General features: G+C 29.4%; 2 protein-coding genes across 2 annotated transcripts; one reads left to right on the forward strand and one right to left on the reverse strand.

The window, feature by feature from the left end:
• Window positions 1-3,207: 3,207 nt before the first annotated feature.
• LOC125840689 (uncharacterized) lies at window positions 3,208-6,872 on the forward strand. The gene is made up of 7 exons (XM_049519653.1): window positions 3,208-3,768; window positions 4,620-4,760; window positions 4,856-4,969; window positions 5,064-5,237; window positions 5,729-5,844; window positions 6,374-6,458; window positions 6,546-6,872. The coding sequence occupies exons 1-7, from the start codon at window positions 3,289-3,291 to the stop codon at window positions 6,549-6,551; spliced, it is 1,116 nt and encodes a 371-aa protein (XP_049375610.1). The 5' UTR covers window positions 3,208-3,288; the 3' UTR covers window positions 6,552-6,872.
• Window positions 6,873-10,277: 3,405 nt separating this feature from the next.
• Window positions 10,278-13,369, reverse strand: LOC125808425 (NAC transcription factor 56-like). Its single transcript, XM_049488130.1, has 3 exons — window positions 12,942-13,369; window positions 11,538-11,842; window positions 10,278-11,178 (listed from the first exon to the last, which is right to left on the reverse strand). The coding sequence occupies exons 1-3, from the start codon at window positions 13,126-13,128 to the stop codon at window positions 10,657-10,659; spliced, it is 1,014 nt and encodes a 337-aa protein (XP_049344087.1). The 5' UTR covers window positions 13,129-13,369; the 3' UTR covers window positions 10,278-10,656.
• Between the last annotated feature and the right edge of the window lie 11,744 nt (window positions 13,370-25,113).

Here is a 25,113-nt window from a genome sequence, read left to right on the forward strand (position 1 = left end):
TTCATCCTCGACCTTAGATCCAACTTTTGACTCCGGCCCAAGACCCAACTCTAACCTGACTTGAGACTCGAGATCTGACTCTCGCCCTTGACTCCTGGTTTTGACCCCAATCTAGGACTCAACTTTCAAGCCCTACTTTCAACTATTGACCCCCGATCCAAGACTAACTACATGATTTCTGACTCCAGACTCGACCTCAACTCCAACTCTGACCCCATCTTAAAGCTTAACCTGACCTTGACCCCGACTAGGTTATGTCTTTGTTGGGAATCGGTCTACGATCTCTGTTCGGGATCAAGGTTGGGGTTAGATCTTAATTTACTCCTGAATTTTGGGTTGTGGTTAAGGTCAATTGCCTGGTATGATTATAGTAAGACCAAGGTCAAGTCGAGGGACAAGTTTTGAGGTGGGATCGAGGTCAAGTTTGGGTCAGGTCTTGAGTCGGGTTGGATTTTGGGTCTCGGGGTTGATGTTGTGATCAAATAAGATCTTGGGTCACAGACGGGACAGGGTTCGAGTCCGTGTTAAAGGGTGGGGATTCGAGTTCAGTGTTATAGTATTTGCCTAGGTGATATCATAATGTTTTTGGAAAACACTAGAAACTAACTTTAGTTTATAATATACACATTATAATTTCAGTACTTGTTCATAAACCAAACACTTTTTACTTACTACTATGAATCATAATTCAATCTCGAGTAACTTAAACCTAAACTCGTCAAGCTTGAAAAGATTCAACTTAGAAACTTAAACCATATTATATCTACATAACTTGTGAAAACAATCAACAAGTTCATCCAAGTCTTAAGTAACAAACAATGCACTAACATGGAATTTAATTTCAGAATAAAAACTGATGAATTATCGTTGGAGAATATATGAAGAAGACAGGCATATGCATGATTTCTAAAAATCCTTTGCCTCAAGAATTTTCCAATGAAAACAACTTGGATTATTCTTATTATATTTTATTTTATTTTATTTTATAACTAAGGATATTATATATTATATATACTAGAAGACTTTATTTGCATGGTTTAAAGGGCAGCCAACTGTTATTATTGTCTCATAGTATATTTGTAGATAAAATATTGGTAGCCTCCTTGCCCACAATAAATGACCCTAATTATTTAGGAAAAAAATCAACAATTATTTGATGGTCTAAAAGAAAAATATTTAGGAGCCCACCAGCATAAATGTGTGAACTAACGATACTCTCCTAACTTTTCTCGAATCTTATTTTGAACCCATCTTGATCTGCCCCACATTTTAATGAAATTTGAGGATATATTTTCTGGAATATAAATGTCATGATAATGACTATTTTTTAAATAGGAAAATTATATAACTTCTGTGTATAATACTTTATGTGAAACTTGGTCCAAAACATTTTCTTATTTTTGATTTTATGCCCTAGAAAGGGAGGGTTTTGTTTTTATTAAGAAATTTATAGAATATTTTAAAATAGCTTATATTGTAAATCATTTAAAATTTGCACCATGTGAACATAGTCACGTATGAAATAAATAGAAGAAAGAAGATACCAAAACGAGTCGACTTAAGTGGATCATGACTTCGCCAATCCATCTACAACACTCCAAGAACGTTATTTTCCTTTTTCTTTTAATATTTTCTATTGTCTTGAAAAAAGTTATTTCCCTACCTACAAACATGCATCACAAGAAATTGATAAATTTAAACTAATTTTTTTTATATAGTATATATACTATAAGGTATCTCTTTGCCTAATTTTGATTTAATAATCATATTGTTCCAATCAATTTACAGCATTGCGAAACTTCTCTATCTTCTTCCACCGGTCTAAGTAAATCATGTTTTTGGTCTCCGTTGTTTGCCTACTTTTATGAGAATATAGAAATTTTTATATAGAAAAATCTAAGTGCAAAGTTGACCAATGCCATGCACCCTTAGTTAATTTTTTTAAAAATACCCTACATTAGTACCTTTAATTTTAATAATATAAATTAGATTTCTCTGTTTATTTATGTTAAGTTGGTCCAAATTCTATGATAAAGTTTATTTAGAACACAATTTTATAACTTTTTACAGGTAAAAAAATATGACAAACCATTTCATTATACTCCTATTTCGAAATCAAAATAAATACTACTAAAAAAAATCAAGTTATCATATTTTTAGAGTATGCTCAATTATTGGCTATGATTGTTCTTACGTGGCTTGAGGCTAGCACAGTCGCATAAGAAAAAAAGCATGTGAGCTCCACCATTATCATCTGCACCTCCACATATCAACCAATCAAAAACCACCTTGTTAAAATTAGAATTATTGAAAACATTTCCAAATTTGTGTTTGAATTATTTTTTTCCTCCCTAAACTATTGACAGATTTAAAAATATTCTTTTACCTGCCCCAATCTTGTAATATAAGTGAAGTTTCCTCCTAAATTCTCGATTTTTGTTAAGAGCACTACGTTTCGTTTTTAAGGCTATTCATAATTCGAACATAAAATGGGAAAAGGGTCAAATATGCCCCTAAATTATTCGAAAAGGTCTAGATATACCTTCCGTTTAAAGTTTGGCTCACTCGTGCCCTCGCCGTCCAACTTTTCTTCTAGATATGCCCTTATGAGCGTTAAACGCCAAATGGAATTGCCACGTCATTTTTACATTACTACGTGGCATTGGAAAATGGTCAAATATACCCCTAAACTATTAGAAAAGGTCTAGATATACCCCCTTTTAAATAAATTACCCGACCCATTTTCAACAATTTTTTAAATTTTTTTATTTTATTCGGTAAATCCCGAAAATGAGTAATTGACTAATAAAAAAATAGGAAAAATATGAAAAAAATATATAAAATTAACGCCAAAAATTCACAAATAAATACAATAACCTTAAATTCAACAATTTCAACAATTTTTTTAATTTTTTATTTTTTCGATAAATCACGAAAATGAGTAATTGATTAATAAAAAATATGAAGAAAATGACTTTATGCTGAATTTTTAGGTTATATTTTTAATATTTTTCATTTGGCGTTTAATGCCCATAAGGGCATATCTAGACGAAAAGTTGGACGGCGAGAGCACGAGTGAGCCAAACTTTAAACGGGATATATCTAGACCTTTTCGAATAGTTTAGGGACATTTTTGACCCTTTTCCATATAAAATTAATAATTTACGTCACATGTTTTCAATAGGATACGTGTGATCTTCTTCCATATAAAATTTCTTTGTTCTACTGTTAGCTAGAACAGAGAGAAAGAAGGTGAAGTGAGCTTTGATCTAAGATTTCTCCATTTCAATGGCGACCATCAATGGCTTGACCTCACCACAGCCCTTTCTCTCTCTACAAAAATCCAACTCAAAGCCCTTTCTCTCTCTATCGAAACCCATGAAGTGTCAATTCTTATTCAGAGGTCTTAAACAGCAGAATCAGCAGTTGAGGGATTGGGCTGTAGTGGGTTCGGTAACAAACGAAGCCGACGTGATTCCGGTTCAAAGTACTGACGTTACGGACCAGCAAAACGGGGTCGTAATTGGATTGGAAAGAGAACCGGAATTAGGGGGCGGAGAGATGGATATTGTAAATCAGGTGGTGGGTGGGTTTAGAAATGAAGGGAGGTTATCGTTTGAAGGTGCTGGTGGTTTTTCTTCGGCAAGTGGTGTTGGTGGGTCGGATGTGGAGAAACTTATTGATAGAGCTATAAATGCAACTATTGTGTTAGCCGCTGGATCTTTTGCTATTACTAAATTGCTCACTATTGATCATGATTACTGGCATGTAAGTTCCTTGTTACTAGTTGTATAAATAACTAACTTGCTGATTGTTCTGAGCATAAACATTTGCATATTGTGTCTCTCAAAAACTCATTAGCTTGGTGTACCTCGATTAATTACACGGGATAACTACCATGGACCACCCCTGCCATACTAGATAACTATATCCACCAAAGCTACGACAAATGAAAAGAAATCACGTAGTGTTTTTGTCTTGCTAGTATTTGAATGTGAGACCTCATGATTCTCAATCCACTTCATTGACCAGTAGGCTACACGCAATGAAAAAGGATAAAGGAGAAATCTTTTCACCTTAAGCTAAGAAGATATGTTTAATATGTATAGCTTGAGTATCCAAGTACCTTCCATTTAGGTGGAAACACACACTGGTGCACACATAGATATATAAGTCGATTGATTTTGGTGCCTCTTGGATTGGTATGTTCTCTGCTATGCTGTTGTTCAAGGGGGAAAATCCTCATGTAGATGTTTTGTTCTTGATTAAGGATCTGTATTTCTTGATGTCGTCAGTCTTCTGTGATTCAAATCATTTGCAACTTATTCATGAATATCATGTCGCAGTTATTTACATGTGTATAGGCTGGGTTATGATGTTTATTTGTATCTTCTTTTGGTCTAATAGGAGAATCTAACAGTTCTATGCAGTCTAATTGGTTTTTTCCTTTGTATCATTTTTTTCTTATAGTTATATATTCTTTTACTTGGATTTCACCACATTGAAACATATTTGTTTATTGTGGAATTAGTTCTCGTTATTTCTGGAGCAATTTGTAGTAATGTAAGCTCAAATACATATTTTCGAGGAGAATATAGCTCATTATACTTCTCTTTCAGGGATGGACCTTATTTGAGATATTGAGATATGCACCTCAGCACAACTGGGTTGCATACGAGGAAGCCCTTAAAAAAAATCCAGTTTTGGCTAAAATGGTTATCAGTGGAGTGGTTTACTCTGTTGGGGATTGGATTGCACAGGTTTGGGGATTGAATAGAAAATTATGCAAATGCCATGAATCACTTGAAATTGTTTTTTCGCCACAAGTATTGATTAGTTTTCCCTGTAATTGCAGTGCTATGAAGGGAAGCCTCTTTTTGAAATCGATCGTGCACGTATGTTGAGATCAGGCTTAGTTGGATTCACGCTACATGGATCCCTCTCTCATTATTATTATCAGTTTTGTGAGGTACTTCTATTTTTAAATGTTTCATACTTCCTTGATTGTGGAATTATAGGTTTTCATTGTTCTGGACTAAGCAACACACTCTGAATCGTATTAGGCACTGTTTCCTTTCGAAGATTGGTGGGTGGTTCCTGTCAAGGTTGCCTTTGATCAAACTGTTTGGTCAGCAATTTGGAACAGCATCTACTTCACAGTTTTGGGAATTTTACGTTTTGAATCCCCTCTTGCCATTTTCAGTGAATTGAAGGCTACGTTCTTGCCAATGTTGACTGTAAGAAGACCTTCTGCTCTTACTTGTTGCTTCAATTACAGTATCACCTTTATATAAATGAACTTATTCCGCATCAAGCAGTGGTTCTTAACATTATTGTTTCTTGGTTTTCATATCTATGAATTTATCATGTTATTTACCTTGACCATACTTGCTAATGTGCGGCTCATGTTCATTTTCTCTTCAGTTTTGTGGCATTTATTCTGGTCCATAATTCTTTCATAGTTGAACATCACTTTGCATTTTCAAAGAAGATTTCTATGTCAGGGTGTTCATTTGAATCTCCATAATACTTCACTTGTCCAAATTAAACCTGTGTTCTGTTGATAAATTGACATTTGGTGTGCAGATCTGAAAAGTGATTGAATGATAGTATCCTGTAGTTTACATCCTTCATAATTCGTTGTTTCTTGTATTCATGCTTCTATCATGCAACACATGCATCAGGATGCCCTTTTAACACAGATTCTCTTTATGTGGCTCATTTTCAGGCTGGTTGGAAGCTGTGGCCATTTGCTCATCTAATTACATATGGTGTAATTCCGGTTGAACAAAGGCTTCTTTGGGTTGACTGTGTGGAACTCATTTGGGTGACAATACTCTCAACGTAAGCATCCCAAATTCAATCACAATTTTTTTACTTTTTTGGTGCATGGTATTCAAAGACTCAGTTTCGGAAATACTATAAGCATGATGGCATGAACAATTCAACACCGTATTCTTTCGAGGTAGTTAATTTTGCCAATGGTTTTTTTCATTGAATGTTATCTTGGTTAAGGAAATTGATGGTAGTCCATCTTTATTCTCTTAGTATATATGTGAACTCCCAAAGGTTTCCTATTCTTCAAGAAGATGTTATCCATGGACTATTTAGAGGCAGGTAGATCAATCACTCCGCTTAGTCTTTTCGCACAGGGATAATCATGTTGACTTGCTGTCAGCTGTGAGAATTAGATTTCCTAATGAATGGTTAATCTACATGTTATTACTGCTTGTATTTGTTTTGTTTGTCCAATCAGTAGGACCTATCTGTAGTACCCTACGTTATTTCAAACTTTGATGACCAAATAATGCAGATGGAACTACACGAGGTGTGCATCATACTCTGACTTCATTTGTTTTTTTTTATCTATTAGTTATTCAAATGAGAAATCAGAATCTAGAGTCTCTGAGGTGATCATAGAAGCAGAGGCGCAACCTCCCTCAATAAGCCCACCACAGGTATGTGAAACAGCTTCTTACTTGCAAGATGTGGATGTACGGTGAAGTCAGCATTGACATACTACCTCAATTTGATACGTTTTATAGGAGTAAATGAATGGAAGAGCAATGACACAACAAAAATTCGCGGAAATGCATAGCTTTGAGGTGATATAGCTGCAGATACTTGCTGTACCATACTCTCAGAGAGCATCCTCTGAGATAATCGTTTATAATTTATGCATACTGCACGCAGCCCTCTTTCCTCCGCGTATGTACACAAATTCTTTTGTAGTAATTGTAAAATAGTGCAATCGGGACCTCTAATGTTGGTGCTGAAGTATATAGCTTATAACATAATATTAACTGTCTTAAAGGATCATGAAATATGAATGAAGGGAACTGGTGGTTCAAGCCTGATACTTTGTTTGTTCTTCTCTTGTACATTTCATTTCACTTGCAAACAACAACATACTCTATGTAATCTCACAAAGTGGGTGGGTCTGAAGAGGGTAAGATCTACGCAGAGTTAGACCCTTGGCTCAAAAGAAAGAATGATGCAATACTTAAAGCACATCTTCTACATGTCTCTTCACAAAAAAATGAAATTGCATTAAGCTACCTTATATTTTGTTTAATAGTAAAGCTATCCCCTCTAGTTCTTGAAATTATACTACAACCCTCATGTCTTGGAATATTGTGAAAATTGCAACAACTTACAAGTAGTAGAAAAGAAGTTGGATACTTCTATTTTGGAAAAAATCTGTGCGGACTTGTTTTAAAGCTGATCATATCATATTATATTAAGAGTATCTTTGAATTGTTAAGCTCAACAACAAAGTTTCTTCCTCAAACTTTTCAGTATTTGAAAGTTCATTTTCAAAGAATTCACTTTTTTTTATGATGACGATGATGAATACCACATATGTTTTTTCTTTTGATAAGTTAGAGAGTAATTATGTATTTATCGCTCATAGTATCGTGACACAGAGGTCACTATTGTTCCTTTGGCTTATGTATTGTAAGGATGTATTTGTCACTCATAGTATCACGTAACAGAGGTCAGGTCTTGCCCCTCTCTATGTTCTTTTGGCTTATTTATTGAATTAAATTTTGAGAGAACTTTGATTTAAAAAGAAGGTATTTTTACGCTAGGTGATGAAAATGGGCTCTTACAATTAGTATAAACATTTTTATCAAATTACCTAACATATTAAGATTTTACCTAAAAAAGCAATTTAGCTAAATAAAGATCCCATAATTTTAGGCTCTTATTTTGAGCTCTTCCTACCACCTAACACTATCATCTTCCATTTTATTTTACCACTAGAAAACTAAGGAGCGATAGTAGAGGTGAACCACCGAGATATAAGTTCTTTAAAAGCATGAGACATGATTTATGAAATATCATAATAATAATAAAAAAAATTATGTACCATGAAAAAGTAAATTATCTTAAAGAGAAAAAATTAAAGAAAAGCAAAAGTGTAAATTACTGTAATACCCCCCCGCCAAGGGCACTACTACTATTTGAACAAAAATCAAACTTTTATGTATTTCTTACCTCGTTAAATCATCTGATAAATAGTAAATTTATATGATTTAATATAAACAACATATGAAAAAAAATATTTAACCATTAGTGCATGTAGAAGAGGCCATGATGTAGTCAATTTTCTCTAACCTACTAACATTAGGAGTCTAATCCATCAATTTTTCTAGCAATTATTATTTGCTTAATCTTTGGCCATGGGCTTAATAATTATAAATAATAATAGACCTTTTTTTGGAAGTAATATACCATATATATCTATCTATCAACAAGATAGTGCATTCACCACAATATCATTAAAATCAGTTGAGAAAGATTATGACAATGTATTATCATTTCAAGTGGGCTTAACAGAAATTTCAACATATTTATTGAAGTCATAAATTCAAACTGACCATCCCTTTTCAGCAAATAAAATTTAAATAATATCTTTTAGACCCCTTTTCATTTTACTCAAAAAAGAATTTCTTAACCTCTAAATGTATAATTTTGAAATTGAGGTACATGAACTATTTTAATCTAGCAAGTAAAAGATATTATTTTCTTCTTTTGTACACTTGGCAATACATATACATACGTATGATACAACGTAATTTAGGAATGCAAAAAAAAAATATATATACTAAAAATCAGGTATTTCGTTGAACTTACGTCAAGTAAAAAGATAAAAAAGAAATATATAATATAATGTGTGTTCACACTTATATGTATACTTGTTGTATATAGATGATGTGAAGCCATGATATTGATACATGCATTTGGATTCTTTTTAAATATTATGTTGCTAAAATAAGAAGTAGGGAAATGAAATCATATTAAAGTAGTTTTGTTATGTTTCCTTGAAAAGGAAATGCAATTAACATAATAATTAAAAAAAGAAAAGATTATATGTTTTTTTTGGAGATAATGATTCCCCTTTGATGATAGTGAAATGGTCCCAAGTCAACAAAGAAAGAAAGGTAATTGTGAGGTAGCATCTTGTTGTCAATATTGTGAGGACCTATAGCTCTTGGAATATACTTTTGCCCATCTCTAATCCAAGAAAATGAGTAGAGATATAATCAAAGAAAAAGTATGACATCCCAAGTATATCTAGACAATATATCATGGAATTTCCTATTCAAATAATTTTATTAGTTTCTCCGAAATACAAAAAGCAAAAGCTCCTTAATAATATAGCATGTCAAAAGATGAAGGTTTAAATTTTGACAGAGTCAAAAGATTTAGGTGATTTCCTTTTGTAGCCTGAGTTGAATTTAGGATTTAAACTCAATGAATCGAATTATTACGTTTCTTATAACATCGAACTCATCACAACAACAACGTACATCATATTTAGTGTAATTCTACAAACTATGATTTGAAAAAGTTAGTGAGTACGCAGTCTGTCTTAATCCTATCTTAAGTAGTACAGAACTCTTTCTGTTGTTAAAATTATATACTCTGATGTAATATTTGTTGAGATTTTAATATATAAATGTATACTTCAAAAATTATAGGTTCAAATGAACTTATAACAAAAACTGCATCTACATATGTCTATACCTAGTTTTGATCGACAAAATTATTTAGTATCTTCTTTGATAGAAAGTAATATGTATTTAATATAAAATTGAAGTGTGCATAAATTAACTCGAACACCACTGTAATTAAAAATATTATCATGCCAAATTAATTAATGGAAAAGGGATTATGTTTTTTCCTTTTTTTTCTCTTTAAATAAATAATACTTATATTGGATCCAATAATCCAATAGTCATTGAGATTATCTTTCTATTTGTTTGATTCTCTCTCCATATAAAATAATTGCATCAATCATGTCATGTATGCAATGTATGATCCCTCTAGAATATGTCACTATTAATTACTAAGCTTTCCACAGCAACAAATGATTCTTATCTTTTTCCTTAACAAGATTTCTTTTCTTCTAAGGTATCAAATTTCACTACTTAATTAATGATATTCTATTCTTTTTGGAAATTAAAAACCAATTATTTATCAAAATTAGTAACCTACCTTACTAGCTACTTATCAAATAATTATAGAATTAGTAAATACAATCTCTAATTTAATTAATCTTTAGGGTTTTGTGAATCTTTTTTTAAAAAATAGTACGTAATTTAGTAATCTATTTGGTTCTTCTTTCTGATCATAACAATAACTAAGTTTCAATTCTAAATAAGTCATGATCAATTATACAAATGATAAATCGTTACTGATCATGTTTTTCGAACTAAATTCATGTCAAGCAAACATAAATAAAAATAAAATAAAATGTGCATAGTATATTTTTCCCCAATAAGATATAAAATATATATGATTAATTACAAGATTTGTTTCTATGCATCTCTATTCACAGACAAACCTTGCAGATGTATGTATTTTTTTATATATATATATAACTATAAAGTAAAAACAAACAGTTAATAAAACAAAAATATACATGTCCTCACCTAATTATTATTATTTTTTCACTAAACTATAAATCATCTAATATAAAACCAACAAAATCTCAATACCCAAATCCAGCAATCCCACTAATCTAATTTAACACCCTCGTTAATCGATAATAATTAGTTAGGATCCTGTAATAATCAAACATCTTTAATTTGTATGGTATAATAATATATGATTCACAATATCGTCTTCTTCTTTTTAATTCGATATCTAAGAGTACCAATTCATGCCCGAATAAGGTTGTCGAAAAACTCCGTCACTTAGAGACCCTAGTACTTGTTGTTGATGGAGTGATGGAGTTTGAGGAAGTTGACTCAAAAGACTTACAATGGATCCATTGTGTTCATCTGCTCGAGCATTCATATTTAATCCATCTTCCATATTCTCCGTCAAAAACCTTTTTGTTGATTGAGAATTATCATTACTAGCTCCTCCATCTTGATCATTCCAATACAAATTTGCTAGTGGCCTTTTTGACGAAAATTGTGATCCACCTTCATATAAATTTTGGTCATGAAGTAATGTAGTACCAAAATTTGAAGATTTTAGCTGTGGTATTTTTGGTTGACCAAATATATTTGGCATTGGCATTGACATTGAATTTGGTATACATGATGGATTAATTGATGATGATCCCATCATCATATCAATATTCAAATCATCTCTTTCATGATCAATTGGCCTTTGAGTATTATTCTTCTTGTAAATCCTACATAAAACCCAATCATCTAGCTGCATATTTAAAAAAATAAAAATAAAAATTTGATTAGTCAATTCAAGACAATCAAATGTAGTACTTTCTAAAGTCAATTTTGTTAAATCTTTTTCTTTTTGTTAACTAGATTCTTCCATGTGTATGGCGGCTATATCAGGTACGTAATATCTGTACCGAGATAAGATATTTCATTACGAGTATTCAAGATTTAAATATAAAATGTCAAATTGACTACTATTTATCATTTTATATAGTTACGCCATTGAATACATCTATATTAAAGGGAGATGTAATATATAATCAACTATTTAATTATATCTATTTTTTGTAAAAAAAAAAAAAACATAAAATGCATTATGTTAAATTTTGTACTTACCCTTAGTGATTTTTTATTGGCAAGGTCACAACCAGGAGGCTTATTATTTGTTTTATTGTCAGCAAGCCTATATTCATGCATGATCCAATTTGTTTTCACACCTTTGGGTGGTTTGCCACCATAAAAGACCAATGCTTTTTTGACACCTACTTTTTGGGTCCCGCCGGCGGTGAGCACCGGCTTGTCAGTTCCGGTAGCTTTCCAATAACCGGAAGTTGCTGCCCTATTTGGCCTCGCCCCATTGGGATACTTCCTATCCCTTGGACTGAAGAAGTACCATTCTTGTTCTCCAAATGTCGCCTTTGCTGAAAATGAAAATTGAAAAACAGCTTAAAACTCGTCAAAATTTCAAAATTGCCCTTTTATAAAAAAGAACTCTATTTCATGGGAGAAGGAAAAGGGAAATATAGAAAGAGAGAATAACGAGAATCAAATTCATGCATGATGAAAAATTCTCAAACACTCAAAAAGTTAAGCAAATTTTGACTTGTCATTTATGACATGAGAGAAGAAGGAAAGGGAAATAAAAAAGAAAACTAACGAGAATAAAATTCACGCTTATTGTGTGAAAAAGTTTCCAACATATTTTAAAATTATCCTTTTTATTATATAAGATGGAAAAAAGTGATAAAGCGATAAAAACAAGGTATAACGCAAATTAAATTCACGCTTATTGTGTGAAGAAAATTCTCAAACACTCAAAAAATTCAAAGTTACTATTTTTAACATAGGAAAAGAAACGAGAAATAAAAAAAAAATGAACAACAAGAAGAGAATCAAATTAGAACATCTCAATTCTCTCAAGCACTCAAAAGTCATCAAAATTTCGAAATTGCCATTTCAATTTTTCAATATTTTTCTATTACATGAAAGAGAAGAAAAAAATTAGGAAAATAAAAATAAAAGATGAATGACAAGAATTAAACTCACATTTATTATTTGAATAAATCTCAAACACTTAATAATCGAAAAAAAATCAAAATCACCATTTTATTACCTCAAGAAGAAGAAGAAGAACGAGAGGAGAAATACAACAAGAGAATCAAACACAAACTTATCGAGTGAAAAATTCTCAAACACTTGAAAAAAATTATCGAAAAATCAAAATTTTGAATTCACACTTATTATGTGAAAAAACTCTCAAACACTTAAAATTCCACAAAAGATCAAAGTTACCATTTTATAACATGAAAAAAAAGAAGGGGGAGGAGAAATAAAAAAAGTGGAACAACGAGATAATCAAACTCACACTTATTGTATGAATATTTTTTTTTTCAAACATCTAAAATTCGTTAAAAAATTACCATGAGAAATAAAAAGAGAGAACAACGAAAATCAAACTCGCACAAAACACACATCAATCGATACCACCAAACTATAAACCACGATAAAAATATTACATACCAGGTAGTTCCCAAGGATCAAATTTGTAAAGATCAACTTCAGCAATAATAGAAACAGGAAGAGGAACAGAGGCAACTCTTTTCTTAAGGTAATGAACAACAAGTTCTTCATCAGTAGGATGAAATCGAAATCCAGGTGGCAATTGTGGCTGATGATGAGAGCCGGTTGATGAATCGGTACTCTCCATTAACACAATAATTGGAAATTTTCAAATATATTTAATCAAAGCGAGCTGATTATAAAACTATATAATAAAATAATAATAATAACAAGAAGAAAGAAGAAGAAGAGTAAATTGTATGGTACGAAAATTCAGCTTAAAGATATTTAGAAGTTTAGGAGAGAGAGAAATGGTGTGTGTGCTGTGAGTTAGTAGTACAACAATACAGAAAATCAGCTGGAAATTGGTTTGGTTAATAATATTTGGCTCTTCTTCCCCCCAACTTCTTTTTATATGGGGTACGTTTTAGTTTATTTTTATTATTTTATACATTAGTACTGTAAAAATAAATAAACTACTAGTACTAGTAAAATTTAGCCAATTAGAGTATCTACTTACTCTATTTTAAAAAATTCTATCACTTATATCATATTTGTTTAATTTTTTTTTATCTTTTCAGACTTTACTTGTTATAATATTAGAAATGTTATTGACGATGATGTGCTTAGATAATAATAAATAAATATTACATCATTGATAGCGGTGGAGTTGCGTTTTCTTTTTTAATTAAGGAAATTCAAAATTAAAGAAGTAAATATGAAAAATTTAAGGGATTTTATTACTAATATTTTAAAAATAATTATTTTATTTATTTATTTATTATTATTATTATTATTATTTTATTTGTTTTTTTACTTTTTTTTCTTTCTTTCTTTCTTTCTTTTTTCGGCGAATTAGAAAATCAATTGTTGATACAAAATTTAAAGTTCTTGACATTGAATTCATTATGTTAAATGGAATCATACTTACTATTGGTTTTTTTTACACAAATTTATGCACGGTGATAAAATTGAATTTAAACAACTTTGACTGAAGAACTACAACCGCTTTTGTACTCCCCCTGACTACGCCCATGGTAATAATAGTTTTAATCGGTTGTAACCGTTTATTTACCCTATTTTCTACCAAGTAGAAATATAATAATTACCTATTTTCTATCAAGTAGAAATATTATGAGATCATACATATTTTTTATTGTGATTTTAGTGGCTTTTTGTACACAAATTTATACACTGTGCTAAATTATTGAATTTAAATGAATCAATCCTAAAAAGCTACGATCGTTCACTTTTATATGCCCCTGACTCCGCCCACGATTATCAGTAGTTTTAATCGGTTGTAACCGTTTACTTAGCCTATTTTCTACCAAGTAGAAATATAATAATTACATGTTTACTACAAAGTAGAAAAAATATAAGATCATACATATTATTTATTGTGATTTTAGAGGCTTTTTGTACACAAATTTATACATTGTGCTAAATTATTGAATTTAAATGAATCCAATCCTAAAAAGCTATGACCGTTCACTTTTATATGCCCCAATTGGTTGTAACCGTTCACTTACCCTATTTTCTAGCAAGCAATAACATCATAATAAACTTTTTAATAATCTTACCATGCAAGTAACTTTTACAATATAAAAACAATAATAATACACTCAAGATTATCTGATAAGTGAGGTCCAAAGAGGACGAGTATCTACAACTTTAAACCATATAAAATTCATACTTAAACATTTAAAAATAATGTGTATAGCTACAACTTGTGATGAGAAATATTCTCAACCTATGGCAGTATACCATGTAAAGACAGAGGGGGTACATTTGTCATTTTATAGAAAAACGTAGTCCATTTAATATAGTTAGTTTTTTTTTTTTTTTTTTTCATTTTCTCTATCGGTATCAAGTACATATATTGGAGCTCGATTATTTCAAATTCGCACCATGTAGGAACTCATTTGGAAGAAAGCGCTCACATAGAAATATTTTTTTCATATTCTCAAAGTTCAAACTTGAGATCTCTAATAAAAAAAGGAACAACTCCATTTACAACATCACATCCGTTAGTGGATTTTTATGAGGTGATTAGTAGCTATCAATGACGTAATTAAGCGATTGTGAACTGAAAATTAGGCCTTTAATTAATCGACACGCATGGTTATATAATATAAGGTTAGCTCGACACGTGATGAGGTTGAAAAGAAGGCAAATGGGGTCCACCTCTAATCTAAATATTAAGGGAACAATTTTTTTTTATAAAGTTTGATTTAATCTATACCAAGATAAGTTCCTCATCTAAAATGTGTCAACCTCAAAAAGACAAAAAATAAATAAATTACCATTCGTTTGAATTAGTTGATTAAAAATAGCTGGTAAATATCAAATATCGAAAAGTAATTTTAGGTGCTGAAAAAATTAAGAGTAATTAAAAAAAGTTAATATATTTGGTAAAAAGTTTTTTTTACATAAAATGATCGAAATATCCTTAAAATATTTTCAAATGTATAAATTTTAAAGCGCATTAAAAAAATGATGAATCGATATTATAAGTAGAGAAATAAATAAATAAATCTTATGTTTTAGGATGAGTATTGTAGATATTACAAATGATTTAAACTCGTAAAAGATTGACTTGGTTAAACTATAAGTATTTATAAGCTATAAAATTATAAGTTGAAAATGACTAACTAATAAGGATTCTAGCTTATAATTTTTTTTCTATGTTTGTCAAATTTGTATGTAAGTTAATATTCTAAGTGTTTATTAATTAGTTTTATCTGTTTATAATAAGCTTATTCAATTACTTTCTTCATGTCTCGAACCTTAAAGATCAATGTTCAAATTTAGTAAATAATACGGTTAAACGTTGACAAATACATTTATTTGATACAAGTACAAATAAAAAAATAATAATAAATATATATCTGTTAGAATCATTGAGATGCATACAAAGTGATTAAAATACGATCATCGTAAATAAAAGATAAAAATGTGAAGCTTTTTTGTGCTAACATGCAAATATCTGGCTTACCTGGCTGATAAAATATCCAATGGAGATGAGACAACATTTGGGCAAACAACAAAAGTTTGATTAGGATGAATATAAGAAGCTCTTTTAATCTTAAATATGACATGATTTGTTTGCTAATCCGTATATTTTCCTTTTGGTGGGGTCCAAATTAATCTCCTTAATATGCATTTTAAATTTATTTTATAATTGTTCACCAAATTTACGGTTTATCGTTTTGTGATATCAATATTAATAAGTGTCTAATAGACAAAAATATCGATATATAACTTTTTTATTATCCTTTCTTAATTTTTCGATTCAGATCAATTTAATTGCAAAAATAAATAAATACAGGAGAGTTGAAATTGAAGAAATTCCGGTTAGGGAGTATATTCCTCTCTAATTTAATAAGCTTTATGTGTTATGAATAAATTAATCGAGTCAATAAATTTAAATATCAAATTTGTTCCCACTAGTAATAACAAAGAATGGAAGGCATCATTATTTGTCAACGGAATTCATGCAAAAAGATAATTTTATGGACCTCTTTTTTCACATTCCTTATCAAAACAAATCTAAGATTTTTTATTTTATTTGTTTATTTTTCATTTGGTGTTTGGTATCCAAATTAGAGTTCAAGTATTTTGAATTTGCACCGTGTAGGATCCCATTTGGGGGAAGCACTCCCTAGTCCCTACCAAAGATTTTGTCATATTCAGCGCTTAAATCTGAAATCTTTAATTAAAGAAGAAACAACCCCATTCACTCACGTTCGATCAAAAATATTTTTTTAATAGCAATGACTGAGGGATTCATTTTACTTTTAATACCTCTCTCCATATTATCTGAAAGTGAAACTTGGAGCATATCTTAGTCTAAAATGAGGATCTTTTTTTGTTTTTCGTTTTGTCTTTTCGTTTCACATTTCTTATCAAATCAAGTATTTTTCAAATAGCAAGATTTGCATATGACTTGATTATATGGGGGGATCACTTTCGGTTATTTTTCATCTGGTGATCGATATTCATATTAGATATCCAACAATTTCATGTCCGTATTAGGTATTGGAAAGTTTTATATTCACTAAGGATAAATTATTCGATTCTTAACAATATGATTTTATACTAGTGCTCAAACCTAAAATTAGAATAAAGAATTATTTATCAGTACTACACTATAAAACTTCGTTAATGTTCTCAATTCTCACTATCCGCTTTGTATCATCAACTAGCTACGTCAAAGAGCAAAATTTATAAAGTCAAGAGTATGTTCATATTTCTCATAAATAAATACTCCATTCATCCTTTTTTTTTTTTTTACGAAAACAAGAAAATCTCAAGTTCTTCTCAAAATTACCTTTGTCTAATAAATAAAATAACACAAACTTATAATAAGTATTTACAATTTTTCATGAGTAAATTTGAGAAGAGATAAAGTTAATATAGTCAATACTTATATTTATAATATCTTATTAAAGTAGTTTTTATTTAATAGACGTGCAAAAAGCTAAAAATAAAATAAAATAAATAATAACTATAATACCAAAGTTAGTGACCTTTTTGACTATTTAGTGATATTGTACGTCAAGGACTACTTTTATCATTTCATGACTTTCAAGTTTCAGCTACCACAAATCTTATAGTCTTAACAGAAATAAAGATTTCTTCCACAGTATATTAGTGAAAAATTTATAAGAACATATTTTTTTATTGATTTTTCATCGAACCATCTCACTGAGAAAATATATCTTGGAAAATAAATTATCATTGAAATAATGAAATATTTTCTAACTTTTTTTGTATAATTAATATTTTTACTTTTCTCACTAGTTCAATCAAAATATATGTTATTGTTATCCTTTCTTCTCCATCCTCATCTTTTAATCAATTCTGCTGTCTAAATAGTTGGTAAATATTGCTGGGGTATGTACAAGATTTTAATATAATTTTATGAAAAAAAATATGCTAAATATATTAATGTACTATCAAAAATAATTTAAATATATCCGCCGTTATCATTAAATATATACCCCTAATTTTAAATAGAAAAACAAGTGACAGCTATTTGGCAAAAAATGTGTATGGGTCAGGGTGCAAAGAATATATCGAAAGAGATATAAGAAGAGATCAGAAATGGAGAAAATTGTGTGAATTTGGTTAGAACTTAGGCCTCATATAAAACTTTTGATTCGATAAAAAATAACGTTTACTAATCACTTTTCATAATTTATATATATGTCTATGTACATATAGAAATTAAAAGATAACTATTGATAATTTTAACTGTGACGGATCAACTATGAATTGTGTTTAATTTGAAATTGACTTATATTATACATGCATGTGCATTCATATAAAACAAATATATATATAAATAGGATTAGATATATACTACAAACTTCGATTTCTCAATTCAAAATACATCGTATCTAAATTCTGAATTCACCACTAATCGATGGGCAAAATTAATCTACTAAACGTAAAAAAAAGTCTACATGATCGATTAGTTGTATTTGATAGTACTCAATTTATTAACTCCTAGTGGGGTCAAAATGCATGCTTCTTCATCAATCTAGTTGACATTAATTACATGTCAATTCATGTTGTACTAGTGGCAAATATACCATATCCCAAGCAGTGTTATACAGTATATTATTTACGAAAATTTCAAATATACCTTATTTCAAGCGTTATTATAAAATATCACTTACGAAAAATTCGGAATAATCAAGTGAGCCTCCAATTTCCCACTCGAAACATCAGCAATTTTGTCTTTAGCCAAATTCAAGATACCAACTGTACTAAAAAGGTGATTAGTAGTCCCAACCACACAAAAATACAAATCATAAAAATATATTTACTATATTGCTTGTTAGTCTGTTGTCCTCTCAATGGCTAAATCAACAATATCTTTTAGTAATTTAACATTGGATCATTTACACTTTTGTCTTTATTTAATGTCACTCGATCATTATAAAATTGATTATGATTTTTTTTTCATAGGCTATGAGGTATTAGTCTTTAATTTTTATTCCTCGTAATAAATAGTACTTGACTTTTTCATGGGATATAAAATAATATTTTCGTATTAAAATATCTCATAATAAGTTATATCTCACTAAATAAAAATTCGAGAAAACACATTATGAGATAAAGGATGCTAAATTTAATTACTATATGAGCTAATAGTCAATAGAGTGGTCATTTTCAGGCAAATATCAAATCCATGTATATCATCAATAGTAAGAACAAGAGTGATGCAATAGAATTTAAGTTATGTACAATAGCAGAATGATTTTATCATGGATACAAAATATTTAGACAATCATATTAGTTATTGGATAATTTACACATATAAGTCTCTTGATAATCAATTAATAATTTGTAATCTCATAACAATAATAATAAACATGATATCACAGGTTAAAATATATTAATAGTATAAAAAAATACATGCATTATGATCAGTATATATATAACTTAAATCAACACGCCGCGCTTAAAATGATCCCACAACCTATACTACCCATGAACCATGAGGTAATCAAGTTGGTCCCAAGAAAATAATAATCAATAAATAAAATTTAAAAATGAAATAAAAAAAAAATAAAAAAAAAAAATATATATAAGGCTAGGAAAGTTGCCTTATTATTGGCTATGACACGTCTACTATTATCCAATATGCTACTTGTAAAATGTTGATTAGCTCACGAAGTTAAATCCACATAAATTAAAAATAAGAAAAACCTCATAAATCATGAGGTTAAGTTAAATATTTTTTACGCTATCACATTAAGTTACCTACAATAATAATGTAACTATTTATAATTGACTGACAAAATTTTATAATTTAAAAATAACTTGTTATAACATGTTAAATTACATATACATAGCGTAAACTTTTAAATCTATTAGGCATATATAATTGATTTTCTTAATGAACGGGATTTAATTTTCTTATGTCATAGCGTACGAAGCAAAAGGACTTTTGAAGTCAAATGATAATTGTTGGCACTTCCTGGCCATGCTTGCCTAACACTAAAGGACAAAAAACACTATTTTTTCATGATTCTCACCTCAAATTAAAATACAACAATTTTACATTTATTTGGAATTCGAAAAGGGTCGCACTTCAAAAGGATGTAATATTGACAAGTGACAACGTCGTAGCCTGAAACCACTAATATTGATTGATTATACTCCACATTTGAGTATCATATTGCGTGGAATAAAATTAGAAAAATTTGTCAGTTTGATATATGAAATATTATTTATTTAAGTAAGAGCTGGAAAAGGGATGTACCTCAAATGTGAGATTTATATATGCTTAAATATATGACAAATTATATGATATAACAAGTAAAGAGGATGTGATAATTAAATTATTTCTTATATTAATAATTTATATAACTTAAACTCGTTACGATAATGTGAGACTTATAACATTAATGGGAAATGGAAAGTTAAAAAGTAAATTTTACAGTGGAGTGTGAAATTATGCTTTATTGAGTGCAATTTACTCTTTATTTTACTTTGATTTCTGGTTTGTTAAAAAGTATCAAAAAGAAGAAAAAGAAATTACCACATTTAATAAAGAAGCACTCATTGAGTTATGACATATGCATTATGTGAGAATTAAAAAATAAGAATAGGAATGTGCGCATGCATGGTTTGTTGATAGTGAAGGTCATTACATATATAAATTAAATTTATGAGTGTCACATTCGTTATCAATTTAAGGAAACCATATGATAATAATAATAATAATAATGATAATAATAATAATAATGATAATAATAATAATAATGATAATAATAATAATAATAATAATAATAACAACAACAACAACAACAACAACAACAAATTCAGTGTAATCATAAGTAGAGACGAATTTAGAATTTTGAAACTCCGAGTGCCATGTTGCTTTGATTTGTAACCGATATCAAAAACTCCAGCATAGAACAAGACAATACTTAATTCGGTAAACATGAGCTTTAACCCATGCACCAAAACGCTCGTTATTTTTAAGGATGTCATGCTTAATATTTATACATTTCCTTATAAAAAAATTATATATATATACACTATACATGTATATACAGAATTTCAACCGAGACTATCGGGTGGCGTGGCATCCCCTCCGATCTACATAGATCCGCCTCTGATCATACGAATTTAGTCGGAAAAAGATAGAATACATGTTTAATTATATATAAGAGAAAAGCATATTGTAAATTTTGAAAACGTGATAGATTAAAATACATATATTCAAAGCCTTGCATGTGGGTTACATAAGCTATGAGTCAAACGTAGTACTTGTAACTTATGAAAAATATGGTATCTATCAATTTCTTTATTATAGGGATAACCTAACTTGCCCTTTTGTGTATTCTCTGTGTGGAAAATAAATGATATGTGAATTATATATACTATGCATGTGCTCTTTGTACTACTTGCCACATTTTCTCCTCTTTTTCTTTTTTTTTAAATTTAATTACAAATATAAGTTAGTACTAGCAAGTTGTGAATTGATTAACTATTTATTTATACTATTTATATAGGTGTCCGATCCTTTTCTTGAAAAAAATATCTTGATTTAAGTTTATTAAGTTATCACATACAAGTAAGAATATTTTGGACTAGTAATTTAGCCTAACAAATGATATTAGAGCTAATGGTTTAATTTGTTGAAATGAGTATGGACATGATAAAGTGGTGATGTGAGGCAGTTTGATTCATTATGATCTTTATCATGTCAAAGATAGCTTGGAGATGCACGCGCACAAAATAAAGTTAATTTTGAGTTTCAGTGTCTATAATCTAGTATCACAAGGATAGATTATTGATTTACGGACAAAATTCTACATTGATACGTTCGTTGAAAAGATTATCTCCCACATAACGTGAATAATCCTAATAATATGAGACCTTTTAGAAAAAAATGTGCGGACTTGGCCAAAAACAAATAAATACATCTCATCAAGTTAAAGAATATCTTTGAGCTAGATATATAAACTAAATAATTTGTTCGTCTTATTCTCTTTATTTCTTTTGCTGATGATACATATTTAATACTACATGATAATTGCATGTAAATAATTAGGCTCTAGCATTTCTCCTTTAATTAATTCTATCCTTTTTCTTTTAGATGGAAATCATCTTTTATGACCACTAACAAAATAAGCAAGGAAAATGACATTTTTTAATCTCTTGCATGTAAAAATGAAGATCGTTTATGTGTTAAATAATAATCTCTGGTTAAAAGAATATATAATTAATTAAAAATAAATTTATAAATTAAAGAACTATAATATCAAATCACTTCATATTTCGTGTGAATCTGAATTAATTAATCCGATGAATATAAATGATTACCACACACAAAAAATTTCCAATATGATCGGACGAGTTCACATGAAGTTTTGGTTAATTACGGAATTTTCATTATTCTAGCACGATCAATTTTTGGTGTTGTTGCTTTATAATGAAGATATTTTTATAAATATTAACATTTACGATGAGATAAAACCTTTTTTAAAGTAACATATAGTTGTTCACAATATATATAATTTGTAGTAAAAGGTAAATGGAGAGCAACATAATTATGTATATGAAAATTAAGAGTAACAAGAAAGAGGGGATGTCAATGTCTAGTTTTGCAAAAAAGGAGGGCTATTTGTTTTTTCCTTTTCCTATTTAGTACGGTTATTCATATTAAAGTCCGACTAATTCAGATTCGCATCGGATAGAATTGGGATATAGCACTCCTTACTATGAACTTTTTCATATTCAAAGACTTGAAACTGATTGAATCCTCTAATTAATAGAAAATTAAGTAGTTTTATCTATTACACCACGCCCATCGATGACCGGATATATGAGAATTAAGAGTAACAAAAAAGTGGGGATGTCAATGTCTAGTTTTGCAAAAAGAGGGGTATTTGTCGTTGTATTTTTCCCATTTAATGTTCAATACTCATATTAAAATCCAACTAATTCGAATTCGCATTGGAAACACCCATTCGGAATATAATATTCCTTATTATGGACTTTTTCATATCCAAAATTCGAACTGAGAATCCGAGACCTCTAATTAATGAAAGACTAGTCTCATCTACTACACCACGTCTGGCGAGTGGCGGGGTATTTGTTAGTGATATGAAGTTGATGGGGAGAAGTTTTAAAAGACAAAATTAAAGGCTATAATCATCTATTGCAGATATTACGCCACAAGAAAAGCATAATTTGCTCACTCTCTTAACAGAATTAAAGTAAGTCACAATTGCATGGCCCTTTTATTCTGTATTTTTTTTTCTTTTCTGTTTTGCATCGTAATTATACACCAAATATACACGTAATTATATTACCAAACCTTTTAGTTAGTTAGTTTGGCATGTATTCCTACCCCCCTCATATGATGGAGCCATCATTTTCACTAAAAAAAAAAGTAAAATAAATACACGAAATAAAATTTCTAAAATATATATCTAAAAAAAAAAGTTGATTTTATATATATTGTATGTAGTAGAAGATATATGTGCATATTGGAGTAATATTTATTGGGTTTGTGTAAATACCATTCAAGTCTTATACAATATAATTTTATAAGTGGAGTCTGGAGAAAATATACGTAATCTGTATGTAAATTTGTTCGTATTTATAAAAATAGAAAGATTATTTCTGATAAATTATTTCAAAGTCCTTTTAGTTAATTCCATTTGTATAGTCACTATACATATATGAGTGTAGAGAGAGTATATGTAGCGTCAAGCGTGTATGCAACTTTGTCCCAAGCTTATAAAAATGGAGGATTATTTTCGATAAAATGTTTAAAGTCTTTTTGGTTAATTCCAGTTGTATAGTCATCGTATTTATATATGTATTAATTTAACAAAAGAAAACTTAAATGTTTCTACACTTATACCTTTGATGTCCATGTTTTTCGAATACAATTTGGTGGAAGTCACACTTTGCTAATGCTTAGTTCGTTTCGATTTATTTATTTTATTTTATTTTTATTTCATTTTAAAATATATTTCCCCCTTTTTCTTGGCAACTTTTTAATTTAAATAATCAGACGTTTGCCTAATGTTTAGGTGGCACCAACACCTCCAGCTAATTTTACTTGGCATATTTAAGATCTTAAGATTATGAAATATTTTATTACGTTATTATAAGTATTTTAAATGTAAGATCATAAAATTCAAAAAAAAAATTATTTTCTTATATTTCGTATCAACTTAAAATCAAACAAATAAATTAAAATAATAAAAATAATAAATCATTCACGTGCGAATTACCAAAGTTATCATGACTTTAAACTTCACTCGACAATAACCCAAAAAGTCACGAGGGAGCAAAATATATTCTCCATATAATCTGGTCAAGTCAGTTCATACGTGCCTCAATTAGTTTACGTGTTTATTTTCTATCAACACATATATCAATTTTTTCAAGATTCCAAAATTTATGATCAATGGACTTCAATATTAATTCTTTTAAACATTCACGAACCTATAATATTTTAAAATTAATTATGGATGTTTGAGATCCACATACTTGTTGGATAGAATTCTCCGAGGGTTAGGAAAGTGGAGATAGGATAAAAATCCCACACATAAATTTACGTTTCATCGAAAATACTAGGTCAAATGAACGGATCAAAAATATTGAAATTTGAACCTCATACCTCTATCTTTTTATTCCTAGTTTAAATGCATTTTGAAGAATTAAATCCATTACTAATTTCAGCAATTAAATTAAATCTTTTCACAACTTCAAAAACATAATAGCTGACTATAAGGGCTCACCTCATAACTCTTGAGGAAAATAGGTATAATTATTGGATAATTTATTTTCAACAAGAAATTAAAAGTACACGTGACCGTAACTTCAGATAATTAATTAATTTATTATTATTTTTTTTAAAAAAAAAAAAACAGAAGAGATTATTATTAATTATTTAAAAGAGAAAAGAGCTAAGAATTGCAAAGCAAGATGTTGAAATTAGGCCAGCTTTGTTTTCCTTAAAAAAGTAATTTGAGATAATGTGATTAAGATGCCATTAATTGTTGTTTTCACTAATTAGCTGTGCTTAAGTATTTCTTAATCTCAGAGTTGAAAGGTTCCAATCCATTTTCTATTTTTGTATATCAAGACA

This window comes from Solanum verrucosum, unplaced genomic scaffold (assembly GCF_900185275.1).
Source record: "Solanum verrucosum unplaced genomic scaffold, falcon-dt-bn FXZP01000277.1, whole genome shotgun sequence".
Classification (NCBI taxonomy): Eukaryota; Viridiplantae; Streptophyta; class Magnoliopsida; order Solanales; family Solanaceae; genus Solanum; species Solanum verrucosum.